The 23034-nt window shown below is 40.1% G+C and overlaps 1 protein-coding gene across 1 annotated transcript; it reads right to left on the bottom strand.

Moving 5' to 3' along the window:
* Positions 1–6189: 6189 nt before the first annotated feature.
* LOC142525929 (uncharacterized) lies at positions 6190–6855 on the bottom strand. Its single transcript, XM_075630211.1, has one exon. It carries the CDS (start codon positions 6853–6855, stop codon positions 6190–6192), a length of 666 nt encoding a protein of 221 aa, XP_075486326.1.
* Between the last annotated feature and the right edge of the window lie 16179 nt (positions 6856–23034).

The raw sequence follows: 23034 nt of genomic DNA, 5'->3' as shown, positions 1-23034 counted from the left end.
GCTGGAACTTCTGGCGCTTCCGCGCGCGGCAGCGCCGAAACACGTGCGATAGCGCACGCGCGGCAGCGCCACATCCGGCGCGGGCGCGCGCCCCGGGCTGGAACAATGCAGAATCTCGCGTGCCACCGCGCGAGATCCCTCGCCACCGCGGGCACTTCCATGTAGAAATTGTTCACAACTTTCTTTATGACTTTTTACACTACTTTTCATGTTTTAATTATTATATATTCAGTGTACATGAATGATGAACGAACCAATTCAGATTGATATCAAATTATTGGAGATTTCTCTCAATATTCAAGGCATTTTGCTTTGATCTTCAACACAAATCAAACTTATCAAAGATTGTATATTTCTGGCGTTTGTCGATTGTTTTTCGCACGGATTGTCAAAACAAGTTCTTTGAAGGTTCGTTTGAAATTCGATTGTTATCATCGTTGATATTTGTTGCTAAGTGTTAATCGCTTAGAGGTGAATATCACAAATCGTTACTTGTTTCAAAAGATCGGGACAACATAATCGATTCTTGTTCGTTATTGAATTGAGGGCTCGATTTCAATAATCGTGTTTGCTTTTCAATCGTACGAGGATTCGTATCATTTGGTATCAGATCTTTTGGTTCTTTTTGATTAGAGTAAGCGTATCCGTTCAATTCCTCGTAGGATTTTCAATACCGATTTTGTTGTAGCGATTTTCTACGTATTTGTTGGATAAAAAAAAAACAAAAACAAAAAGGGGAACAATATGCTTGATAGTCAATTTCAGTCATTGTTGGTAGAATTTGGGAAAAGAATGGAGGAAGAATTTAACCATTTGCGTGAAAGGTATGGGCGAGTGGATAAGAGTGGAAGGATGAGTAAAGAGGAGAGAAGCACGGCGACACCAGCGAGGAGTTCAAAACATGGATATCCAGGTACATCGCAATTCTCACATAATTGTATTTCTGATATTCGATGTGTGTGGTTTCTAGAGATAGGTCATGATTTTCATCATTTTCCAAATGAGGATGTGAAGGTAGTGGATTCAACTTCCAAACTTGAAGCCAAACATGTGGATGATTTGATTGTCATGCCCCGAAACTCGGGATTTGACACCGGCGTTGTTCATCAATCACACAATCGAAAAACAACCAGCCTCGTAGCACAGTATAAACCGAAACCAGTTTATTTCATAAATTTGCAAAAAAAAAACCATTGTCTTTACAACTGAATAAATTGAATAAATTGCGGAAGCGTTTTACATGAAAATCAAACTGCTAAAATTCGAAAATAATGAGAACATGGCTAAGACTAAATCTCGAAATCACCATCCCCAGAATTGTTCCGACTCTTCTTCCTCAACCTGTTCTTCTGATTTATCTGGGAAGGGGAGAGTAAGGGGTGAGTATTTTGGGAAATACTCAGCAAGTGGGGGCCGTTCGAGTACACAACAACATCATATAAAATTCGAAATACGTACACACACACACCATGCATAAATTGACTCATACCACATTCGTATCCTTGACCTGACACTGAGATTCCTCTACTTTCAATGGTTTACTGACGTCAGTCCCTAATTTTTATTCCTCTAAGGGGGCGAGGCCGGATCGGTTATATCCCCACCGTATGAGGGTCATATCATAGTTGGGATTCCCTCCCATATCAAGTTGAATCCTCGCTGTGTCAACATAAAACTTATGCACAAATCGTAGCCAGAAGGGGTAGAAGAAGAATTGTACTCGATCGAAATTTCAAAAATACGAAAATGCATACACCGAAATTACACATTTAAAACAAGGCACTTACCTTAGATATCGTTGAAAAACGTGAATAGAGGGGAATCATGCACTGGAAATTTCGAACCCTAGCTTCGTTGTTGGACTGCAGCAGCGCTTCGCTGTGCTCGAAAATTCCTAAAGAGACTAGGTATTATTTTCGAAAATTTGAGTGTGTTGTGTGAGGTGTGATTTTCGAATACAGGGCCCTCCTATTTATAGGGGTTGGCTGCTATCGGGATCGAGTGATATCGCGTTGAAATCTGACTTAAATATTTTATCTCGAATCGTGATGTATCTATCCGTCATTTGTTCGAAATTTAAATCTTTTATCCCATGCAAATCTCGAAATTTGCATATATATATACTGATAAATTTTGAATTCTAGATATTTTATTATCATTTGTCTGATTTATATCCCGATATCTCCATATCAACTCAAATCTTAGACATTTATCTGCGAAATTTCAAATAATATACACGATATTATTATTATTCAATATTGGTAAAATCTTACAAATCTCACATCCTCAAATGAGATAAATCCTGGTATCCAAAATATACTATCGTGATAAAAACTTAAATGATAAAGCTTAAAATTCTTGGATTTTACTTCCCTCCCTCCTTATGGGAAGTTTCGTCCTCGAAACTTGGGTCTGCTTGGTCTCCGAAGAGGTACGAGTACTGGTTTCTCATCCTTTCTTTTAGCTCCCACGTGGCTTCTCTTTCGGTGTGGTTCGACCATTGTACCTTGACGTAGGGAATAATTCGTCGTCTTAGCACTTGGTCCTTGGTGTCACAATTCTAATGGGAACTTCTTCGTACTTCAGCTCTTCTCCCAAGTTACTTTCGATCATGAGCGGTTCTGCTTCTAACACGTGGATTGGATCCGAGATGTATCTCCGTAGTTGGGACACGTGGAAAACATTATGAATTCTTGACATGTTTGGCGGCAGTGCCAATCTGTATGCCAGTGTACCCACCTTTTCCAGAATTTTGAAGGGTCCTACATAACGGGGGTTCAGCTTCCCAGCTTTGCTGAATCGGACAACTCCTTTCATAGGCGAGACTTTTACGTAGGACTTTTCACCGATATTGAATTCCACTGGCCTTCTTTTCAGATCTGCCCAACTCTTTTGTCGATCTTGAGCTGCCTTGAGTTTCTCTCGGACTACTGTAACCTTGCCTATTGTTATCTGTACGAGTTCGGGTCCTATTATTGCTTTTTCTCCCACTTTATCCCAATATAAGGGTGATCGGCATTTTCTCCCATACAGGGCTTCGTATGGAGCCATCCCAATACTGCTGTGATAGCTGTTATTATAAGCAAACTCGATCAATGGTAGATGATTGCTCCAATTGCTACTGAATTCTAGAGCGCAGGCTCGCAGCATGTCTTCCAGGATTTGAATTGTTCTCTCGGTTTGGCCATCGGTTTGTGGGTGATAGGCCGTACTAAGAGTCACTTTAGTTCCCATGGCCCCCTGAAAGCTCTTCCAAAAACGTGAGACGAATCTTGGGTCTCTGTCAGACAGGATGCTCACTGGTACTCCATGAATTCGTACAATATTATCCATATACAGTGTAGCCAACTTGTTCAGATTTATAGTTCATACGGACGAATAGGAAGTGTGCAGATTTTGTAAGTCTATCTACAAATACCCATATTCCGTCTTGACCTTGCCTCGACTTTGGTAATCCTACCACAAAGTCCATGGAGATATGGTCCCACTTCCACTCAGGTATCTCCAACGGTTGCAATAATCCTCCGGGTCGCTGGTGCTCTGCTTTGACCTGTTGACAAACCTGACACTTAGAGACGAATACTGCCACATCTCTTTTCATTCCGTTCCACCAAAAATTCCTCTTAAGGTCTCTGTACATTTTTGTACTGCCTGGATAGACTGAAAACTTGGACTTGTGTGCTTCTGATAGTATTTCTTGCGAAGGTTATCGTTGTTCGGTACGCACAGTCTTCCATTCATCCATAAGACTCCCTTGTCATCAATTTGTAGATCTTGAGACTTCCCGCTTTCGACTTGCTCCTTAAGTTTCTTTAGCTCGGGGTCTCGGTCTTGATTTAACTTGACGGTCTCCTGCAGACATGGCTGGGCCGAGAGGAAAGCTAGAGTGGTCTTGCCTCCATTTTTCCGACTCAGAGCATCGGCCACTTTGTTCGCTTTACCTGGATGGTAACTTATAGTCAAGTCGTAATCCTTCAATAGTTCGATCCATCGCCTTTGCCTCATGTTTAGTTCTTTTTGGGTGAACAAGTACTTGAGGCTTTGGTGATCTGTGAAAATTTCACACTTGGCGCCATAGAGGTAGTGCCTCCAAATTTTTAAGGCAAAGACAACTGCTGCTAACTCAAGATCATGCGTAGGGTAGTTCTTTTCGTGCGGTTTCAACTGCCTTGACGCATAGGCGATCACTCTTCCTTCTTGCATGAGTACGCATCCCAGACCTTCCTTAGAAGCGTCACTGTAGATGGTGAATTCCTTGTCTTCAGTGGGTAAGGCTAGTACTAGCGTGGATGCGAGCTTTTCTTTTAATGTCTGAAAACTCTTCTCGCAACCTTCGTCCCAGATGAACTTGGAATTCTTCTGAGTGAGTCTAGTCAGTGGTATAGCTATGTAAGAAAAACCTTCGACGAACTTCCTGTAATAACCTGCCAGTCCAAGAAAGCTCCTGATGTCTGTGGCGTTCTTAGGTTTTGGCCACTCTGTAATTGCCTCAACTTTCTTGGGATCCACTGATACTCCTGCTTCTGAGATCACATGTCCTAGAAAGGATACACTCTTAAGCCAGAACTCACATTTCTTAAACTTAGCATATAGCTCTTTCTCCCTCAGTGTCTGTAGTGCAAGGCGGAGGTGCTCTTCATGTTCTTCCTTGTTGGGAGAATAAATGAGGATGTCATCAATAAATACCACTACGAACCGGTCCAGAAATGGTTTGAACACTCTGTTCATTAGGTCCATAAAGGCTGCAGGCGCATTGGTCAACCTAAAAGGCATCACTGTGAACTCATAATGCCCATATCTTGTCCGAAAAGCTGTTTTGGAGATATCTTCAGCCCTGACCTTCAGTTGGTGGTATCCAGTCCTCAGATCCAATTTAGAAAAGACTGCGGCTCCCTTGAGCTGGTCAAATAGATCGTCTATTCTCGAAAGAGGGTACTTGTTCTTGATAGTGATCTTGTTCAGTTCCCTATAGTCGATGCACAATCTCATACTCCCATCTTTCTTCTTCACAAAGAGTACTGGGGCTCCCCATGGGGACACACTAGGTCGAATTCGCTTTTTGTCCAACAATTCTTGGAGTTGCTCTTTTAGCTCCTTGAGCTCAGCTGGCGCCATCCTGTAAGGTGCTTTAGAGATTGGTGCTGCACCAGGAACCAGATTAATTTCGAACTCAACTTCGCGGTCTGGAACTGTCCCTGGGAGTTCTTCTGGTAAAACATCCGGGAACTCACATACTATTGGGATGTCTTCTATCCTCATTTCGACTTCTCCTTGCACTTCGTTGATCAATGCTAGGTAGATGTCTTCTCCGGATTTCATAGCCTTCCATGCCTGGGAAGCGGAAAGGAGTGATTTTCGTTCCTTAGATTTACCATGATACACGATCTCTGCCTGATTTGGGGTTCGGAGCTTAACTCTTTTCCCTTTACAGTCCACTATGGCATTATTACTGGCTAACCAATCCATCCCTAGAATGATGTCGAAATCGACCATAACCAATTGTATCAAGTCGGCACTGAAAGTCTGATTAACGATACCGATCTTACAATCCTTGTGAATTTCATGAGTTTCTATGGTCTTACTCATAGGTGTGGCTATCCGAAAAGGTTCAGTTAGAGATTCGAGCTTAAGTCCTAATTTCTTAGCAAAACTTTTAGACACAAAAGAGTGTGTAGCACCACAGTCAAACAATGCATAAGCAGTTACTTTTTGAAGTAAGATGGTACCTGATACGACTTCATTGGCGTCGTCCGCCTCTTCTTGGTTCATAGCGAACATCCTGGCATTAGGCTTATTCTCCTTTGGTTTGTTGGGGTTAGCTCCCACATTCGCCCCAGTTCCCTTGTTGGGCCCAGCTGCTTGGTTGGCGGCCGTAGGACAATCTGCGATCCTGTGCCCTGCTTTCCCACATCCGAAGCACGCACCACTGACTCTTCGACATTCCCCGGGGTGTCTGAAACCGCACTTCGGGCATGGCTTGGGTCCTTGATGGTTGGCCGCTGAGGTTTGCCCTGAGGAAGGTCCGCCTGATTTGTTTGGCTTTCTGAACTTCTGACCGCCCTGAGAAGACTGACCGGCATGGGGTCGCTTGTTCTTATTCTCTCCCTCCTTGCGGCGGATGTCGATTTCAGCTCGGATAGCTGCGCCCATAAGATCTGCAAAATTGGCGGGCTGATAAACTGCTAAGGCTTACTGGATTCTACTGTTTAATCCTCTCTTGAAGCGGTGCAGCTTCAAAACTTCGTCCGCCATGATGGCCGAAGCATAAGATCCAAGGGCATTAAACTGAGACGTGTACTCCACTACTGACATGTCTGGAGTTTGAGTAAGATTTTCAAAGTCACTTAACTTCTGCAATCTGACTTCTGCCAGGTAGTACTGTTTCAGAAATGTTTCTCGGAAGTTTCGCCATGTGATTGGTCCAGCAGCGATCATGGCTGGCGAGACTGCTTCCCACCATTTAGCTGCTCTGTCTTCCAGGAAAGGCACAATCACCTCCACTTTGAGTGCCTCTGGAACTTCCAAAAGCCTTAACTGAGTTTCGACACTCTTCAGCCAATTCTGGCCAACTTCGGGATCAGCGTCCCCTCTGAATATCGGACATCTGTTCTTACGAAGGGACTCGTAATGAAATTTGATTCCGTTCGGTGGTGGAGGTGGAGGTGGTTGATTGGCATTTGGGTTTCCCAAACCTTGCAGTGTCGTGGCCACTATGGTGGCTATGGCCATAAGATCAGCTCGGCTTAGATTAACTGCAGGCGGTGGTCCATTCTCCTGTCGATTCTCCTGTCTCTCTTCGCGATCGGCATTAGCGTTACGCGGGTTGCGGTTTTGCCTTGGGGGTCTGCCGGCCATTTCCTACAATCGCAAGTTCTAAGAATTTGTACGAGTAGGTTCATGCAATAGATTGCGCAGAAGTAAATTGAAATCAATGGAACAGATAAAATATTTTATTGATTTCTCAAACAGGAAAATAAATGAACATGACCAATCTAAATAAATAAATGTACTGAAGAAAAAAAATGTAGCAACAACGGAAATACTACAAAAAGAAATGGTCCACTAAACGTTCTAATCTGCTATCCCGCCATTTCCCACTGCCACATCAGGTGGGGCTTCTTCCTCCTCGGGGTCATCAAGCATCTCTGGGTCTATGAAATCTGCCAGCTGCATCTGAAGGCTATGATTTTCCGATTCCAACTCAGCAATCTGTTCCCTGTGGGTCAGAATCTTTCCTATCGCGTCATTCAATTCATTTCTTGCGTGTGCGCAGTTTGTTTCATTCATCTGGATGAGCTCCTTCTCCTTTGCTTTCCTTTCATCTACCTCCTTGGATAGCCTTTGGTTATTCTCAGATAATTGCATGATCACATTCCAGGATTCTTCAATTTTTTTTCTTATCCCTCAGCCGGGCTTGACGGGCTTCAGACAGTCTTATGGTGCATCTATACACTTCCTCCTTAGCTTGCTTGGCTTGACTCATCGTTATTTGTAATGACTCTCGCAGTTCGCAGTTATGTTCTTTAACGAGCTCGAACATTTGGAAGACCTCGTCAATTCTTTTCTCTGCTGTCTCTAGTTTGGTAGTCAGATTTTCCACTTGTTGTCTCCTCTCAAGATTACTAGCTCTCAGTCTCCTGATAGTCCTATCCTGGTGTCCTATAGCCAATTCCTTTAAATGTATAGCAGCCTAAGCGCGCGTGCGAGGTCGGTGATAATCCAACTGAATAGTCTCCCTATGGATAATCGGGGTTACTTTCTTACGAGCGGTGACACGGAAACGAGCCATTTCCTGAAACAATAAAGAAAGGAAACGCTCAGAATATCAAAAATAGGATAAAATAAATATCAAGAACTAATAGAGCAAGGTATCGAAATTTATATGTATTTTTTGAAAATTTCCGAAAATAGGAGGTTAAAGCTGGCGGGTTGACTCGATGATTCGGCCGATTTGACTCGCCGGGTTGACTCGTCGGAGTACGGTCGGAGTAAAGGCGCGCGTTGGCGAAGAGGTCAGGGTCTCGGAACCGGTGATGTCACGGCCAGAATCAGTCGGAAGTTACCTAATTTGGCCGGAAAAATTCGCGCAACTCGCTAACTATCTCGAATTTGGGCGTTTACGATTGATTGATCCAATCCAAAAATGTATTGTTGAGAAACGTTACCCATGGATTGTGTATCGTTTGAGTAAAATTAATTTAAAATCAAAGTAGTATTGGTAGGGTAATTGGACAAAACAAAATTCGGAGTTTAGGGTTTACACGCCCTAGTTCTTAGATCTGAAATTACGGCTTCACCCGAACACTAAATCTGAAATTGGTTGAGGGCTTTTGTTCGTTTCGTCGAGACGATTTCGGAACTGGTCTCTGATTGAACACACATTACCGGAATCGGCGGAAAAGCTCGGCGGCGCACGTAAGGTGCTGTTTGGCCGAAATCCGAAATGTTTTTTTTTTTTGAAACTTGATTCTTCAACTCGGATTTTGAACCTGGCGGCTCTGATACCACTTAAATGTCACGCCCCGAAACTCGGGATTTGACACCGGAATTGTTCATCAATCACACAATCGAAAAACAACCAGTCTCGTAGCACAGTATAAACCGAAACTAGTTTATTTCATAAATTCGCAAAAAAACAACCATTGTCTTTACAACTGAATAAATTGCGGAAGCGTTTTACATGAAAATCAAACTGCTAAAATTCGAAAATAATGAGAACATGGCTAAGACTAAATCTCGAAATCACCATCCCCAGAATTGTTCCGACTCTTCTTCCTCAACCTGTTCTTCTGATTTATCTGGGGAGGGGAGAGTAAGGGGTGAGTATTTTGGGAAATACTCAGCAAGTGGGGGCCGTTCGAGTACACAACAACATGCATATAAAATTCAAAATACGTACACACACACACCATGCATAAATTGACTCATACCACATTCGTATCCTTGACCTGACACTGAGATTCCTCTACTTTCAATGGTTTACTGACGTCAGTCCCTAATTTTTATTCCTCTAAGGGGGCGAGGCCGGATCAGTTATATCCCCACCATATGAGGGTCATATCATAGTTGGGATTCCCTCCCATATCAAGTTGAATCCTCACAGTGTCAACATAAAACTCATGCACAAATCGTAGCCAGAAGGGGTAGAAGAAGAATTGTACTCGACCGAAATTTCGAAAATACGAAAATGCATACACCAAAATTACACATTTAAAACAAGCCCACTTACCTTAGATATCGTAGAAAAACGTGAATAAAGAGGAATCCTGCACTGGAAATTTCGCACCCTAGCTTCGTGGTTAAACTGCTGCAGCGCTTCGCTGTGCTCGAAAATTCCTAAAGAGACTAGGCACTATTTTCGAAAATTTGAGTGTGTTGTGTGAGGTGTGATTTTCGAATACAGGGCCCTCCTATTTATAGGGGTTGGCTGCTATCGGGATCGAGTGATATCGCGTTGAAATCTGACTTAAATCTTTTATCTCGAATCGTGATGTATCTATCCGTCATTTGTTCGAAATTTAAATCTTGTATCCCATGCAAATCTCAAAATTTGCATATATATATATACTGATAAATTTCGAATTCTAGGGATTTTATTATCATTTGTCTGATTTATATCCCGGTATCTCCATATCAACTCAAATCTTAGACATTTATCTGCGAAATTTCAAATAATATACACGATATTATTATTATTCAATCTTGGTAAAATCTTACAAATCTCACATCCTCAAATGAGATAAATCCTGGTATCCAAAATATACTATCGTGATAAAAACTTAAATGATAAAGCTTAAAATTCTTGGATTTTACATTGATTGTTGAGGTTGATACTCCAATTGTGTCTCATGCGAGTATTGAGTGTTGTGATGTGGAGGGTGAGTTGTTAGATGATGTGCAAGTTGTTTCTTTCGCTCAACTGTCTACGAATGTAATATGTATTGGTGAATCAATTTGTTATGAGTTGAGAGAAAAAGAAAATGAGATGGCCGAAAAAGAGAGTGATAAAAAAGGCGGGATGGCCATCGAAGAACAAAAAGAGTTGTGTGAAAAAAAGGCCAAACAAACAAAAAAAGAAATTATATGTATGGCTCAAAAGAGTGAGGATGAGCGACTCTTTATTTTGGAGACATTCATCAATCATCTGGATGTCAAGTCTATAGGACTCGACGTGAGCTATTAAGTGACAGTCCCATCAGGAGAAGAGTTGTTAGCTACTAGCGTGGTCAGAGACATTGATCTTGAGCTGTAGGGCCACCTAGTGTATGTCGATCTGATTGTGTTGCCGATGCAAGAATTTGATATCATCTTGGGAATGGATTGGCTGATGAAGAACATAGTTCTTATTGACTTTTAGAAAAGGTCAGTATTAGTAAGACCGTTGGGCATGGAGCAGTTTCTCTTTGAGCCGGATAGATGGAGGAGTTTTCCTCGCATGATCTCTTGCATGTAGGCACATAAACTTATTCATAAGGGTTGTCAGGCTTTCTTGACAAGCATTGTTTCAGTGCCTTACGCACCCACCCCGTCGATATATGATGTACCGATTGTCAGAGATTTTTCTGACGTCTTCCCAGACGATGTCAAAGACCTTCCACCAGAGAGAGAGGTGGAGTTCTCCATTGATCTTATGCCAAGCACCGTGCCAATCTCTAAGGCACCATACCGTTTTGCTCCAGCTGAGATATTAGAGCTCAAACAGCAGATTCAAGAGCTTCTGGACAAGGAATTTATTCGCCCTAGTTTCTCACCTTGGGGCACATCAGTTCTCTTTGTAAAGAAGAAAGATGGGAGAATGAGGCTGTGTATCAATTACCGAAAACTGAACAAGGTAACGATCAAGAATAAATACCCACTAACGAGGATTGAGGACTTGTTCGATCAGTTGCAGGGATCTACAGTGTTCTCTAAGATAGATCTACGATCTGGGTATCATCAGCTGAAGGTAAAAGATGCAGATGTTCATAAGACAGCCTTCAGAACCAGATATGGGCATTACGAGTACTTAGTGATGCCGTTTGGACTGACGAATTCTCCAACAATTTTTATGGACCTCATGAATCGAGTATTTATGCCCTACTTAGATCAATTCGTCATAGTGTTCATTGATGACATTCTTATCTGCTCGAAGGGCCATGAGGAGCACAGTCAGCATTTGGGTATAGTTTTTCAGGTCTTGCAGAACCGCAAGTTGTTTGCAAAATTTAATAAGTGTGAATTCTAGATGGAGAAAGTAGCGTTTTTGGGTCATATAATATCTAGCAGTGGTGTTGAGGTGGATCTAGCAAAGGTAGCAACAATGAAGGTATGGATTGAACCGAAGAATGCGTCAGAGATCCACAGTTGCCTAGGCATAGCAGGATAATACACGAAATTTATTCAGGGATTTTCTTCGATTGCAGTGCCACTCACTTCATTGACCAAGAAGAATACTAAATTCATATGAAGTGGAGAATATTAGAAGAGATTCGATACTTTGAAGCAAGCTCTTATTTTAATGCCAGTGCTAGCCATGCCACAGGGCAAGGCCATTTCGTGCTATACATCGATGCTTCTAAGCTCGATTTAGGCGTAGTTTTGATGCAACATGGTCGGGTTGTAGCTTATGACTCCAGACAGTTGAAGTTCATGAAAAGAATTATCCGACTCATGACCTTGAGTTAGCTGCCATTGTCTTTGCGTTGAATATTTGGAGAAATTATTGTACGGCGAGAAATGCAAGATATTTACTTACCACAAGAGTCTCAATTATTTCTTCACGCAGAAAGAGCTGAATATGAGACAAAGGCGGTGGTTAAAGTTGATGAAAGACTGCGATTGTGAAATTAGCTACCATGTAGGGAAAGCTAATGTTGTGGCAGATGCCTTGAGCAGGAAAGTTGCAGTCATAGCACAGCTGTCACGGGAGAGATCTCTTCAGTCAGAGATTCAGGGGTTTGATTTAGAGGTGTATCCTAAGGCCAGAGCTCCTAAGATGTTTAATCTAACAGTCCAGTCTTCTTTGCTACACCAAATCCGTAGAGATCAGCCTTCAGATGAGCAGTTATAGAAATGGAGACTGAAGGATGAGTCCAAGGGCAGTGTACTCTACACAGTGTCTGATGGTATTTTGAAGTACTGAGGATGGATGTGGGTGCCTAGTGTTGATTCGATCAGGGAGAATATTCTTACAGAGGCACACGCATCTTCGTATTTCATCCATCCAGGAGGTATCGAGATGTACAAGGATTTGTAGATCTTGTATTGGTGGCCAGATATGAAGCGAGACATCCGTCGATTTGTTTCTGAATACCTCACTTGTCAGCAAGTGAAGGCAAAGCATCAGAGACCTGCAGGAATGCTTAAGCCGCTCGCTATCCCTGAGTGAAAATGGGAGAACATCACCATAGATTTCTTTGTTGGTTTGCTGAGGTCAGTCAGAGGATCCAATGCCATTTTAGTTATAACGGATCGACTTACTAAGTCAGCACATTTCTTGCCAGTAAAGACGAACTTTCTTCATGACTCAGTATGTAGAGCTCTATATCAGGGAGATAGTCCGATTGCACGGGATCCCAGTTTATATTGTGTTCGACAAGGACTCGAGATTCACATCGTCCTTTTTGAAGAGTTTACATGCAGCCATGGAGACCAAGTTGCTGTTCATTACTATCAGACAGATGGTCAATCTGACCGAGTGATTCAGATTTTGGAAGATTTGCTGCGAGCTTGTGTGATATATTTCCATGGGAATTGGGAATTGAAACTACCTCTAGTGGAGTTTACCTACAACAACAGTTTTCAATCATCTATAGGTATGGTTCCCTACAAAGCACTGTATGAGAGGAAGTGCAGATCGCCGATTCATTGGGATGCGGTGAGAGATCAAAACTTGGTCCAGAGATTGTTCAGCAGACTGCAGATGTGGTGGTCAAGATTTGAGACAGAATGAAGACCACATAGAGTCGTGAAAAGAGTTATGCTGATAAGAGGAGAAGAGATCTTGAGTTTGCCATAGGTGACCACGTTTTCGTAAAGATAACACCTATGAAGGGTGTTATGAGGTTTGGGAAGAGAGGCAAGCTCAGGCCGAGATTTATTGGGCCGTTCGAGATACTTGATAGAGTTGGGACTTTAGCTTATCGTGTAGCCCTATCGCCAAATCTTGCCGGGGTACACTACATGTTCCACGTCTCGTTGCTGAGGAAGTATCTAGCAAATCCTTCGCATGTCTTGAGCTATGAGTTGTTACAGCTTGCTCCGGATCTGTCGTATGAGGAGAAACCTGTCCAAATCCTAGACAGGCAAGAGCAGAAACTTCGGAACAAAGTGACAAAGTTGGTCGAGGTCCGGTGGTTGAATCAAACAATGGAGGCCACTTGGGAGGCCGAGGCAGACATGAGGAATCGCTACCTGGAACTGTTTGGTAAGACTTAATTTCGAGGACAAAATTTATTTAAGTGGGGGAGGAATTTTAGAGCCCAAAATTGTCAGAGTAGGTGCCCGACAAGCCAACATGTGGCTAGGGCTTTTATTGACTCTAATGTAAAACAATCTTTATTTTAATAAAATTTATGATTTTATTCTATTATGAAATTATACTTTATCTGTATACCCATGCAAGCTGCATAGATAAAGTCCTTGAATATATAATAGGTATCATGAGGTCTGCGTCGCAACGAAAGATCATGAAACTCATTAGGAAGTGTACCGTATATTTTAAACAGGTTCCTAGTCAAATCAGCCGCCTAAAACAAGGATAAAGGTCGCTCGAGCTCGAGACTAGCATCTGTAATGTAAACACCGTGTTTCATAGGCAAGGGCATGGAGATGTCCATTCACACAGATGGGTGATCATATGATGATGCACTGAACAACCCTCCATCGGGCTGTCCAAGTGGTTCTCACTTATTGAGTAGAATAGTCCGCAGTTAGGGTTGTACACCATTAGTGACGCGATTCTTCAAACCACGAAAAGCAAACGCGCTCAAATACGGAGTCACGCCCTCGATTCGATGAAACAAAGAAACGGTTGTGTTGTCCCGATCTTTTTAACACAAGTAAGGGTGTAATATTCAGCTCTAAATTACGAAGAATTTATCAACAAATATTAACGAGATAATAATTAGAATTCAAAACGAACCTTCAAAGAACTCGTCTTTGACAATCTGAGTGAAGAACAATCGACAAACGCCACAAAGTATTAAACTTTGATAAGTTTGATTTGAGAAACACACGAATGTGTATACAAAGCCACGCTTTGAAAAAGTTGAGAGAAAACTCAAAACTATGATTAAAACTTAATGAATAATTAATTAAAATGTCAAATTTTTGTGTATATATTGTTTACAAATCTCAAAGATATCAAAATCTACTTGCCAAAATAATAAAACCCTAAACTAGGAAAAAGTCTGCGCCGCGCGCATATGCGCGCAAGTCACTGCCTATGTCGCGCATATGCGCGCCCCGTTTGGCCCATATGCGCGACCTCTCGCGCATATGTGCGTCATATATCGCGCATGTGCGCGAGGACCGCTGTCCTCTCGGCCCATTTTGCACTCACATGCTTGGTTGCTCGGGACTCCTTCATTATATTCTTTCTTGAACTCCACCACTTGTCTTGAATATGCTTGATTCATCATCATTAAGCTTGATATTCCGAGACAACAATGTTTCTTAATTCTTCTTCCACCCATTTGCACGTCATGCCCGGCAAGATTCATATCATACTCCCCTTCTTCAAAAAGATTTGTCCTCAAATCTTGTCTACCTACGCAAAAACGAAGCAAGTTAGTAATAAAAAGAATTAAATTATCAACATGCTTACCTGTAAACTCAAGTTTGTAGGTGCTTTTGTTAGCTCGATCCATCAGCACTGGAAACTCCAACATCACCGTTGTCTTTCCTATAAACTCATCAACTTCACCACATACCAAGTAACAAATGAAGCCAAATAATAACAACAAGATATCATTAAGTATCACAAAAATCAGATTTCTCCCCTTCTTAGACCTATTTAACACAAAAATGAAATCCATACGCGTGTACGACCATAGCTCACTAGGAATAAGACATAGTTTATGCACGATATAAGAATCTAGCCAAAATGTCAAACTCTTATATGCAATGCATGTTTCACAACCCCACTCAACATATCTCTTCATATGCAACCAACACATATAATCAAGCATTTTATCAAAGATAAAAACACCGCTATATGCATCACTAGTACTTAACTCATGCAATGAATATAGAATGAAGAATTTATTCTCCTTAAAAGTGTATTCATCATGAACATAAAAATTCTGATATTCTTTCATGCTCTTCCCAACGCCATCATCAAACAAAAATGAATCATGCAAATAGGACACACTAAATGTACTATCCATGCAATCATTTAACTCATCACATGAATTTAATTCTAATGCACACAAGTCATTGCCATGACAAAGCCTCATCAATTTGACAGTCTTTGAACACTCAAAATCAATAACATTTGAATTTAATTCATGCAATATATCACCACTCTTATTTATGTAATTCTTCAACAAAATCGTTAGTCCATAGTTAGACCCTTTGGATATCGCACTTTCAACAGTCATCCTAAATTCTTGAATGCAATACAACAATGACGTAAGATAAGGACGAAAGTCATACCTCATGGTTGTTGCATTGACAACTACGCTTACCTCACTGTGATGGCTCTCAACGTCACATGGATCATCCCTTTGCATTTTTACACCATCAACATTTGCTCGCCTCCTCATCACGACTTCATCATAATCCTGCAAATGAGGAATAACAATGCTTGGGATTGAACCGGCTACATCATCACAATGAAAATAAGCCTCTTTGTACAAAGGTACTTTAAGGGGTTTATACAACATTAAATAACTCTCATCCTCACTCTTCTCACTCTTTTAGGCCTTTAATTCATTTTTATTTTCTTTTTCTTTGGCCTCTTTTTCTTTTTCATATTTTCTCTCTTTTTTTTTTGCTATGGCCATATCTCACTCTTTTGTTCTCTCTTTCTTTCTGCCATTTTAAATTCTTTTTCACTCAAGTCATGAATAACTTTCAATTGATCACCAAGAAGTTCTCTTCGTTTCAATTGATCAAAGGAATTATGTTTTTCTTCAAATGTTTTGATCAACAACGTTTCTTCTTGCCTACTCTCCTCCTCCATAGTAGAAAAATTAGGCACTTCGTCCCCTCTTAGTGATTCAACCTCCACTATATATTGTTCAACATCACTCGACTCATCAACTAGTGGAATACTATCATCAACAACTTTCTCAACTACCATTCCAAATTCAGGCTCAACTACCACCTCATCCTCCCTTCGAGATTCAAGGTCACCCACAACATCAACCTTCATTTGAGAATTAAGCTCAACTGGCGATTTTATTATGGTCACCTCATCACGGGGACATTGGCTTATATCATGCCCGACCTCTAGACATCAACAACATATAATATCACAAGTACTAGAATTTGAATTTTTAAATGTACCTTGATATTCATATCTTGTAGTTTCACGTCTCGACTCCTTCTTTGGCCTACCACTGATTTTCTCTCCCAAGCTCCCCCGCAAAGTGGATGTCAAAGACTCCCTATGCACAGCACGTTCACCTTTTCTGCCCACTCTTCTATTCTCTGCACATCGCCTATCATCATCATGATGCAAATGCAATGCTCTACTTCTTTCAACTCCACTACCTCGTCTATTACATGTCTCTTCTTCTTCACACCTCGTATATTTTTTTCGTAGATGCTTAAACTCCTTCTCCCACATTCTATCCAAACCTCCTAACATTAATTGAAATTGACTATCGTCAATCATTATACATGCAAGAAAAGGTTAGTATAAAACAATAAAGAATAAAGTTTCCTCACCACGAATCCTCACCGGTCACTCCAATGAAAATTCACTCGATTCTCTTTTTTTTTCTCTCCTTTTTTTTTTCCTCACTACAAAACCTTGCACGTCACTACAAGAAATAAACACTTGCCCTCAAGTATGTCACTAGATTTTGAGAGTTCTCTCGTAGTGTACAGTTTCAGGCTCTGTAGCTTGTGTGCATAAAACCCACAAGTTCAAACTTCACGATACTTGCAAACTGACTTACACGGACTACGTAAAACAAGAAATTTGAAATATAATTTTTTTTTGATATTTTTTTTTATTGTGAGAGTCACTTGAATATGACTCACAATAGGGATAAGAATAAGATTCAATGCTAAATAATAGCACAATATATATATAATTTTTTTTTGGATTGTGAGAGGCACTTGAATATGGCTCCCACAAGAGAATAGAACAAAATACCAAAACAAATTTATGGCAAAATTTCGAAATTTTTTGGTACTCTTTTTTTTATTTTTTTATTTTATTTTATTTTATTTTTTTCCTCCTCCTCTTGCACAAGGATTATTTGGGCACTCGAAAAAAGAAAAAAATTTCACAAATTTCGAGAATCAGTGATTCACGAAAGACGAAGAACGAACGGATAAAACAGATCTGATAACAACCAAAGATAAACACAGATCTGAAAATAAAAAGGAAAAACTTACTTGAATCAAAGGAAACTTAAAGCTCTGATACCAAATGACGCGATTCTTCAAACCACGAAAAGCAAACGCGCTCAAATACGGAGTCACGTCCTCGATTCGATGAAACAAAGAAACAGTTGTGTTGTCCCGATCTTTTTGACACAAGTAAGGGTGTAATAATCACCTCTAAATTACGAAGAATTTAGCAACAAATATTATTGAGATAACAATTGGAATTCAAAACGAACCTTCAAAGAACTCGTCTTTGACAATCCGAGTGAAGAACAATCGACAAACGCCACAAAGTATTAAATTTTGATAAGTTTGATTTGAGAAACACGCGAATATGTATACAAAGCCACGCTTCGGAAAAGTTGAGAGAAAACTCAAAACTGTGATTAAAATTTAATGAATAATTAATTACAATGTCAAATTTTCGTGTATATATTGTTTACAAATCTCAAAGATATCAAAATCTACTTGCCAAAATAATAAAACCCTAAACTAGGAAAAAGTCTGCGCTGCGCTCATATGCGCGCCCCAACTCGCGCATATGCGTGCATGTCCCTGCCTATGTCGCGCATATGCGCGCCCTGTTTGGCGCATATGCGCGACCTCTCGCGCATATGCGCGTCATATATCACGCATGTGCGCGAGGACCGCTGTCCTCTCGGCCCATTTTGCACTCACATGCTTGGTTGCTCGGGACTCCTTCATTATATTCTTTGTTGAACTCCACCACTTGGCTTGAATATGCTTGATTCATCATCATTAAACTTGATATTCCGAGACAACAATGTTTCTTAATTCTTTTTCCACCCATTTGCACGTCATACCAGGCCAAATTCATATCATACTATTAGTCCTTTGACACGAGACAATGTAAGGGCTATACGTACTAGCATGCACTTTGATCCATTTATCGACTCCATCGAAGGTCATCAGGCGGCGAGGTTGGGTGTAGTTTCGAAATACGTAGGAGCAAAAGCATTGCAGTCGGGGATTCATCGTTCGCCTACGGGTTAAGATATCCTATGTGATCTGATGAGTTAATAGTGTAAAGAGTCTCTGGCCAGAGCAAGAAATGTGCTTTAGGGAAATGTGTTTTCCTAGTTGCACATACCATGCCACTATTAGTACTCCAAGATAAATCGCATCGTCATCGAATTCATATGCAACTCTCGAGATACCAATGGTTGCAGATTCGATCGGGATATATGTGTTGAAGGGACCGTAGTGTACTCTAACCATGACTAAATGTTCTTGCCGGCACTATTAGTGATACCTAGGGGATCATGGGGTGATGCTACTAGATGCTTTTACCATGATCCGATGGGTGCGATCAGAAATGAGTTCTGACATTCTTGATCAAGGTGTTGATGAAAAGAATGGGGCTAACTGCCCGAATAAGAATAAATGTTATTCTGAATCACATAGAGATGTGAATCCACGGCTAGCTATATCCTTGAACTATTGAGGGTTACACATATATCGGATTCTGTGTTCCCGTTGAGATAGTCAAATTTCAAGGAGTTGGAATTTTGCGACTATAGTTTGATGGAGATCAAACAGAAAGCTTATAAAGGAGTTTATTAGCTGATTCCATATGATGGAAGAAATGGAAGTTAGCATGATTGCTAAATAAGGAAGGAGAGTGAAACTGCCTGTTTTGTGAAAGAGTTCACTAAAACTGGCATCTCCCAACATGGTAAGTCAAAATTTTGATTTTCGAAATTTTGATTTTCATTATATAAACAAGACTTGTATCATTGATACATCGGCGCTCTCGGATCGTCGATCGGAGTTATAATGAGTTCGGAATCATTTATTTAGTGAATTTTGAATTTACTAATTAAATGGTGGTGCTAGTAGTAGTGAATACTAACATGTACAATTTCTCATAAATATTCTAGAAGAATCTAGAATTTAATTAACTAAGTAGTTAGTTTATAAATTAAATAATAGTTATTTAATTTGATATACATATACATGTATATATTTTATATGGTGATACAAAATATGTGTATATGATATTATTATATCATGTATTATTAAATGTTAACAAATACATTATGTATTAATTATATGATATTTTAAATATAATTAAATTATTAGAGTCCCTGTGGGAGAGGAACTCCTAATTAGATTAGGAATCTCACTCTATATATACATCACTAAGACTCATAATTACTAACCCTAATTTTCCACACAAAACAAAAATTCCCTCTCTTATCCCACGGTCATCACATGCAATTGTGGATGAAAATCTTGGCCACAAAGCAAAGCAAATTAGTTTGCTTAATTATTGATTAAGAATCAATACTTATGTGCTTAATTGTTGATTATGAATCATAAGTGAAAATCAAGATTAAGAATCATGATGTCACGGCCACTTCAATTTTAGAGAAGAAATAGTTCGGCCATCAAGTCTTCTTCCACCGCCGCGCCACTTCGTATCCGGATTTTGGAAATTCCGAGGCTACAGTCTCAACGCACAAATCACTTACGATTTCTGGTGCAATCCAAGCGAGGAACATAGCTTTCGGTCGTGGACCTACTTAGGCGATCAAAGGAAGGACGTTCGTAGGGAATTACAAGAAGAGCTATATCCGCCTTGCACCGAAATAGTTTGGAGCCCAACCTTAAGAACGTGAATGTATAATTATAAACGCCCTATGAATGTTTCTGAACAACTACGCCCGAAAACAAAATTTTTAAACTTCCGCTGCGTATTGGGTGCGAGAATACGATGTCCCAACAGTGGTATCAGAGCCGGTTTTTTGAATCGTGTGTTTTAAATTAAATCGTGTTGAGTATATTATTTCGAACCGCGTAAAAATTTTTTAAAATCGCCCCAAAATTTATTTTTGTACAATCAGTGTTTTTTTAAAAAAAAATTTCCCGGCAAACGCGCACAGTGGGCCGCACGCAGATCGCTCGCAGACGGCTGTGCGCGCGACAGCGTGCCCGCCAGAGCCCGATTGGATCAGGAAGCGTGCGGGCATCGGTTGGGCAGCGCGTGTAGGTGCCCGAGATGCACCGTGCCAGGCTGAGGGGAAGATTTTAAAATTTTTCAAAATTCTGGGGACTAAAATGATATTTTGAAATACGAACGATTTTACCCCTACAACAATTTTTATAAAGTTAAATTCTTACAAAATAAATAATTGAAATATGATTTTAATTATTTATGGTAAAAGGTGTTTTACAAGAAATTTAATTATTTGAAATTAAATAAAAGTGTTTAATTAATTTGATAATTATGGCGGTTAGTGATAATTTACGAGATACACGATTTATTGATAATATGTGATATTATGGAATTTATATAATATATGATATTTTATTTTAAAAAGATGATGGAGAGACATGACCAATGTACTATGTGTATGTTAGGATATTTTACGTGTTTTAATTTTGAATATTTGATAATTAAAAGTGGACCTGGTTTGTGGTGCGTTCCCACCCCCTAAATTTGTATCCCAATGTGTCATGGATATTTAATGTAAATATTAAAATTATTGGGAGATCAAGATTTGAAGACGGTGGGCCCGATTCTCGGAAGGAGTTTTGAAGATCGAAGACATGTAAAATATTGAAAACTAATGTAATATTGCATTTACCTAGGTTATGGACATGGATCTGCATGTGGCTCGTATGGATCAATTAGTTCTCGGTTATCGATCATTCTTTATTATTTATGATGTATGTGATAAATTATAAATAATCAGTATGTGCGTTATTATTAATATAATGACAAGAGTTGCATGAATCTCGCAATCATACGAACAATCATGGCACGAGTTTTAAAAATAATGATGAGACAAATTTTTTGAATTAAAATCCCTCGTTTTGGATGATATCCAAAATTTAAATCAAGCCCATTAAAAGGATAATTCAATGAAAGTTTAATAATTCCTTGCCTTCCATCAATGGTGGTTACATGATGAACGCTACCCACGGTCAGTGTCTGGATCATATTATGGAGAGGCCTGGACGCCGGAAAGCTGTGACTTCCACTGACATATTTGATGTGAATTACGTGGAACTCCCGTGACTTCAGCTCATATTATTGGGGGATCTCATGGCGACCATCCACTAAAGTTCAACATTGATGGGCTGGGCTCGACACATGAAGAGAAAGGGGATCATATTATTGGACCCTCCTCAAACGTGAGGCAAAATTACGTAAGGGTTGAAATTGGGCTCTACCTTTTGGAAGTTATGATTGGCTGATATTATTCGGGATCATAATTTCGCAATTGGGCCTTGCGTAATCACTAAGGAAATTAGATTTCCCGTTTTTCATCAGAGGGTGGTGAAAATGTGAAAATAGTTGGAGGCAATTCGTAAAAACATAATTCCACATTTTACGTCTTACAAAATATTTTAAAATAGTCAGTAACGTTTATTCGGTTTCCATATCACTATATTTATGATTTCGTCACGTAATTCTTATCTGTTATTAAAACAAGCTAACCGAACACTAATTTTCAAGATTGGCTAGGAAAATTGTTCTAAATTCGGAGAGAATAGCATACACACTAATGTCAGTCTTGATGAACTGAAAAATCATGCAAGATGTTAGGACCATAGTATGCAAGCTAAAGTGTAATATGCTCGTTTCTATGTCAAATGAACTGTAGAGACAGTTTGGGAAAATTTTAAATGCTGTTGACATTCAAATACATATGCAAGAGTTGCATAGTGCATGAAACTCGCATAATGATGCACACCACTTTCAAGGAACACATGATTACACGCATGCAAAATGGGGCTCTTGCCCATGAGCATGGTGTAAGTATGATTGGGCCTAATGAGAAGGTGGTGGGCCTTGAATTTGATAAGGCCCGATAATTTAGAAAATGTATGTTTCACTGCTAGAAGCCTGGACATAAGAAATTATCTGGACCAGAAATGTTTTGGCAATGGTAAGTGAATGTCCAAGTAAACACGATTTTAACAACAACCAAAAGAAAACAAGATAGTCTAAACCAAGCACATTTGTGACACGTTAGGCTAAGACATATTTCTCAAAGAAGGATCCACAAGCTAGTGGGAGAGGGCATGTTTGACTAGTCAGACATAAAATCTCTAAGAGACATGTGAGTCATGTCTGAGAGGTAAAATGACCAAGGCCCCTTTCCTAGGGTCAAATCCAACAGATCATGTGCACGTTCCACTTTCCTAGGGGAAAGTGGAACGTGCACATGATATGTTGGATTTGATCCATATAGATGTGTGTGGCCCGCTAAGTGTTAGCAGGAGATTTGGCCATTCCAACTTCATTATCTTTACCGATGACCATTCGAGGTTTGGGTATGTGTATTTAATGAAATACAAGTCTAAAGCCTTTGAGAAGTTCAAAAATTCAAAACAAAAGTAGAGAAACAGTTAGGAAAGAGTATTAAAACACTAAGATCAGATCAAGGTGGAGAATACTTGAGTACTGGGTTTTAAGACTACCTTAAAGAGAATAGGATTCTTCCACAGTGGACTCCG

The sequence above is a fragment of the Primulina tabacum genome, chromosome 15, assembly GCF_025594145.1.
Source record: "Primulina tabacum isolate GXHZ01 chromosome 15, ASM2559414v2, whole genome shotgun sequence".
NCBI lineage: Eukaryota > Viridiplantae > Streptophyta > Magnoliopsida > Lamiales > Gesneriaceae > Primulina > Primulina tabacum.
This window is presented reverse-complemented; position numbering and strand designations above follow the sequence as displayed.

Excerpts from the sequence above, each read along its gene's own strand:
- LOC142525929 (XM_075630211.1), bottom strand. The coding sequence starts at position 6,855 with ATGGCCGGCAGACCCCCAAGGCAAAACCGCAACCCGCGTAACGCTAAT.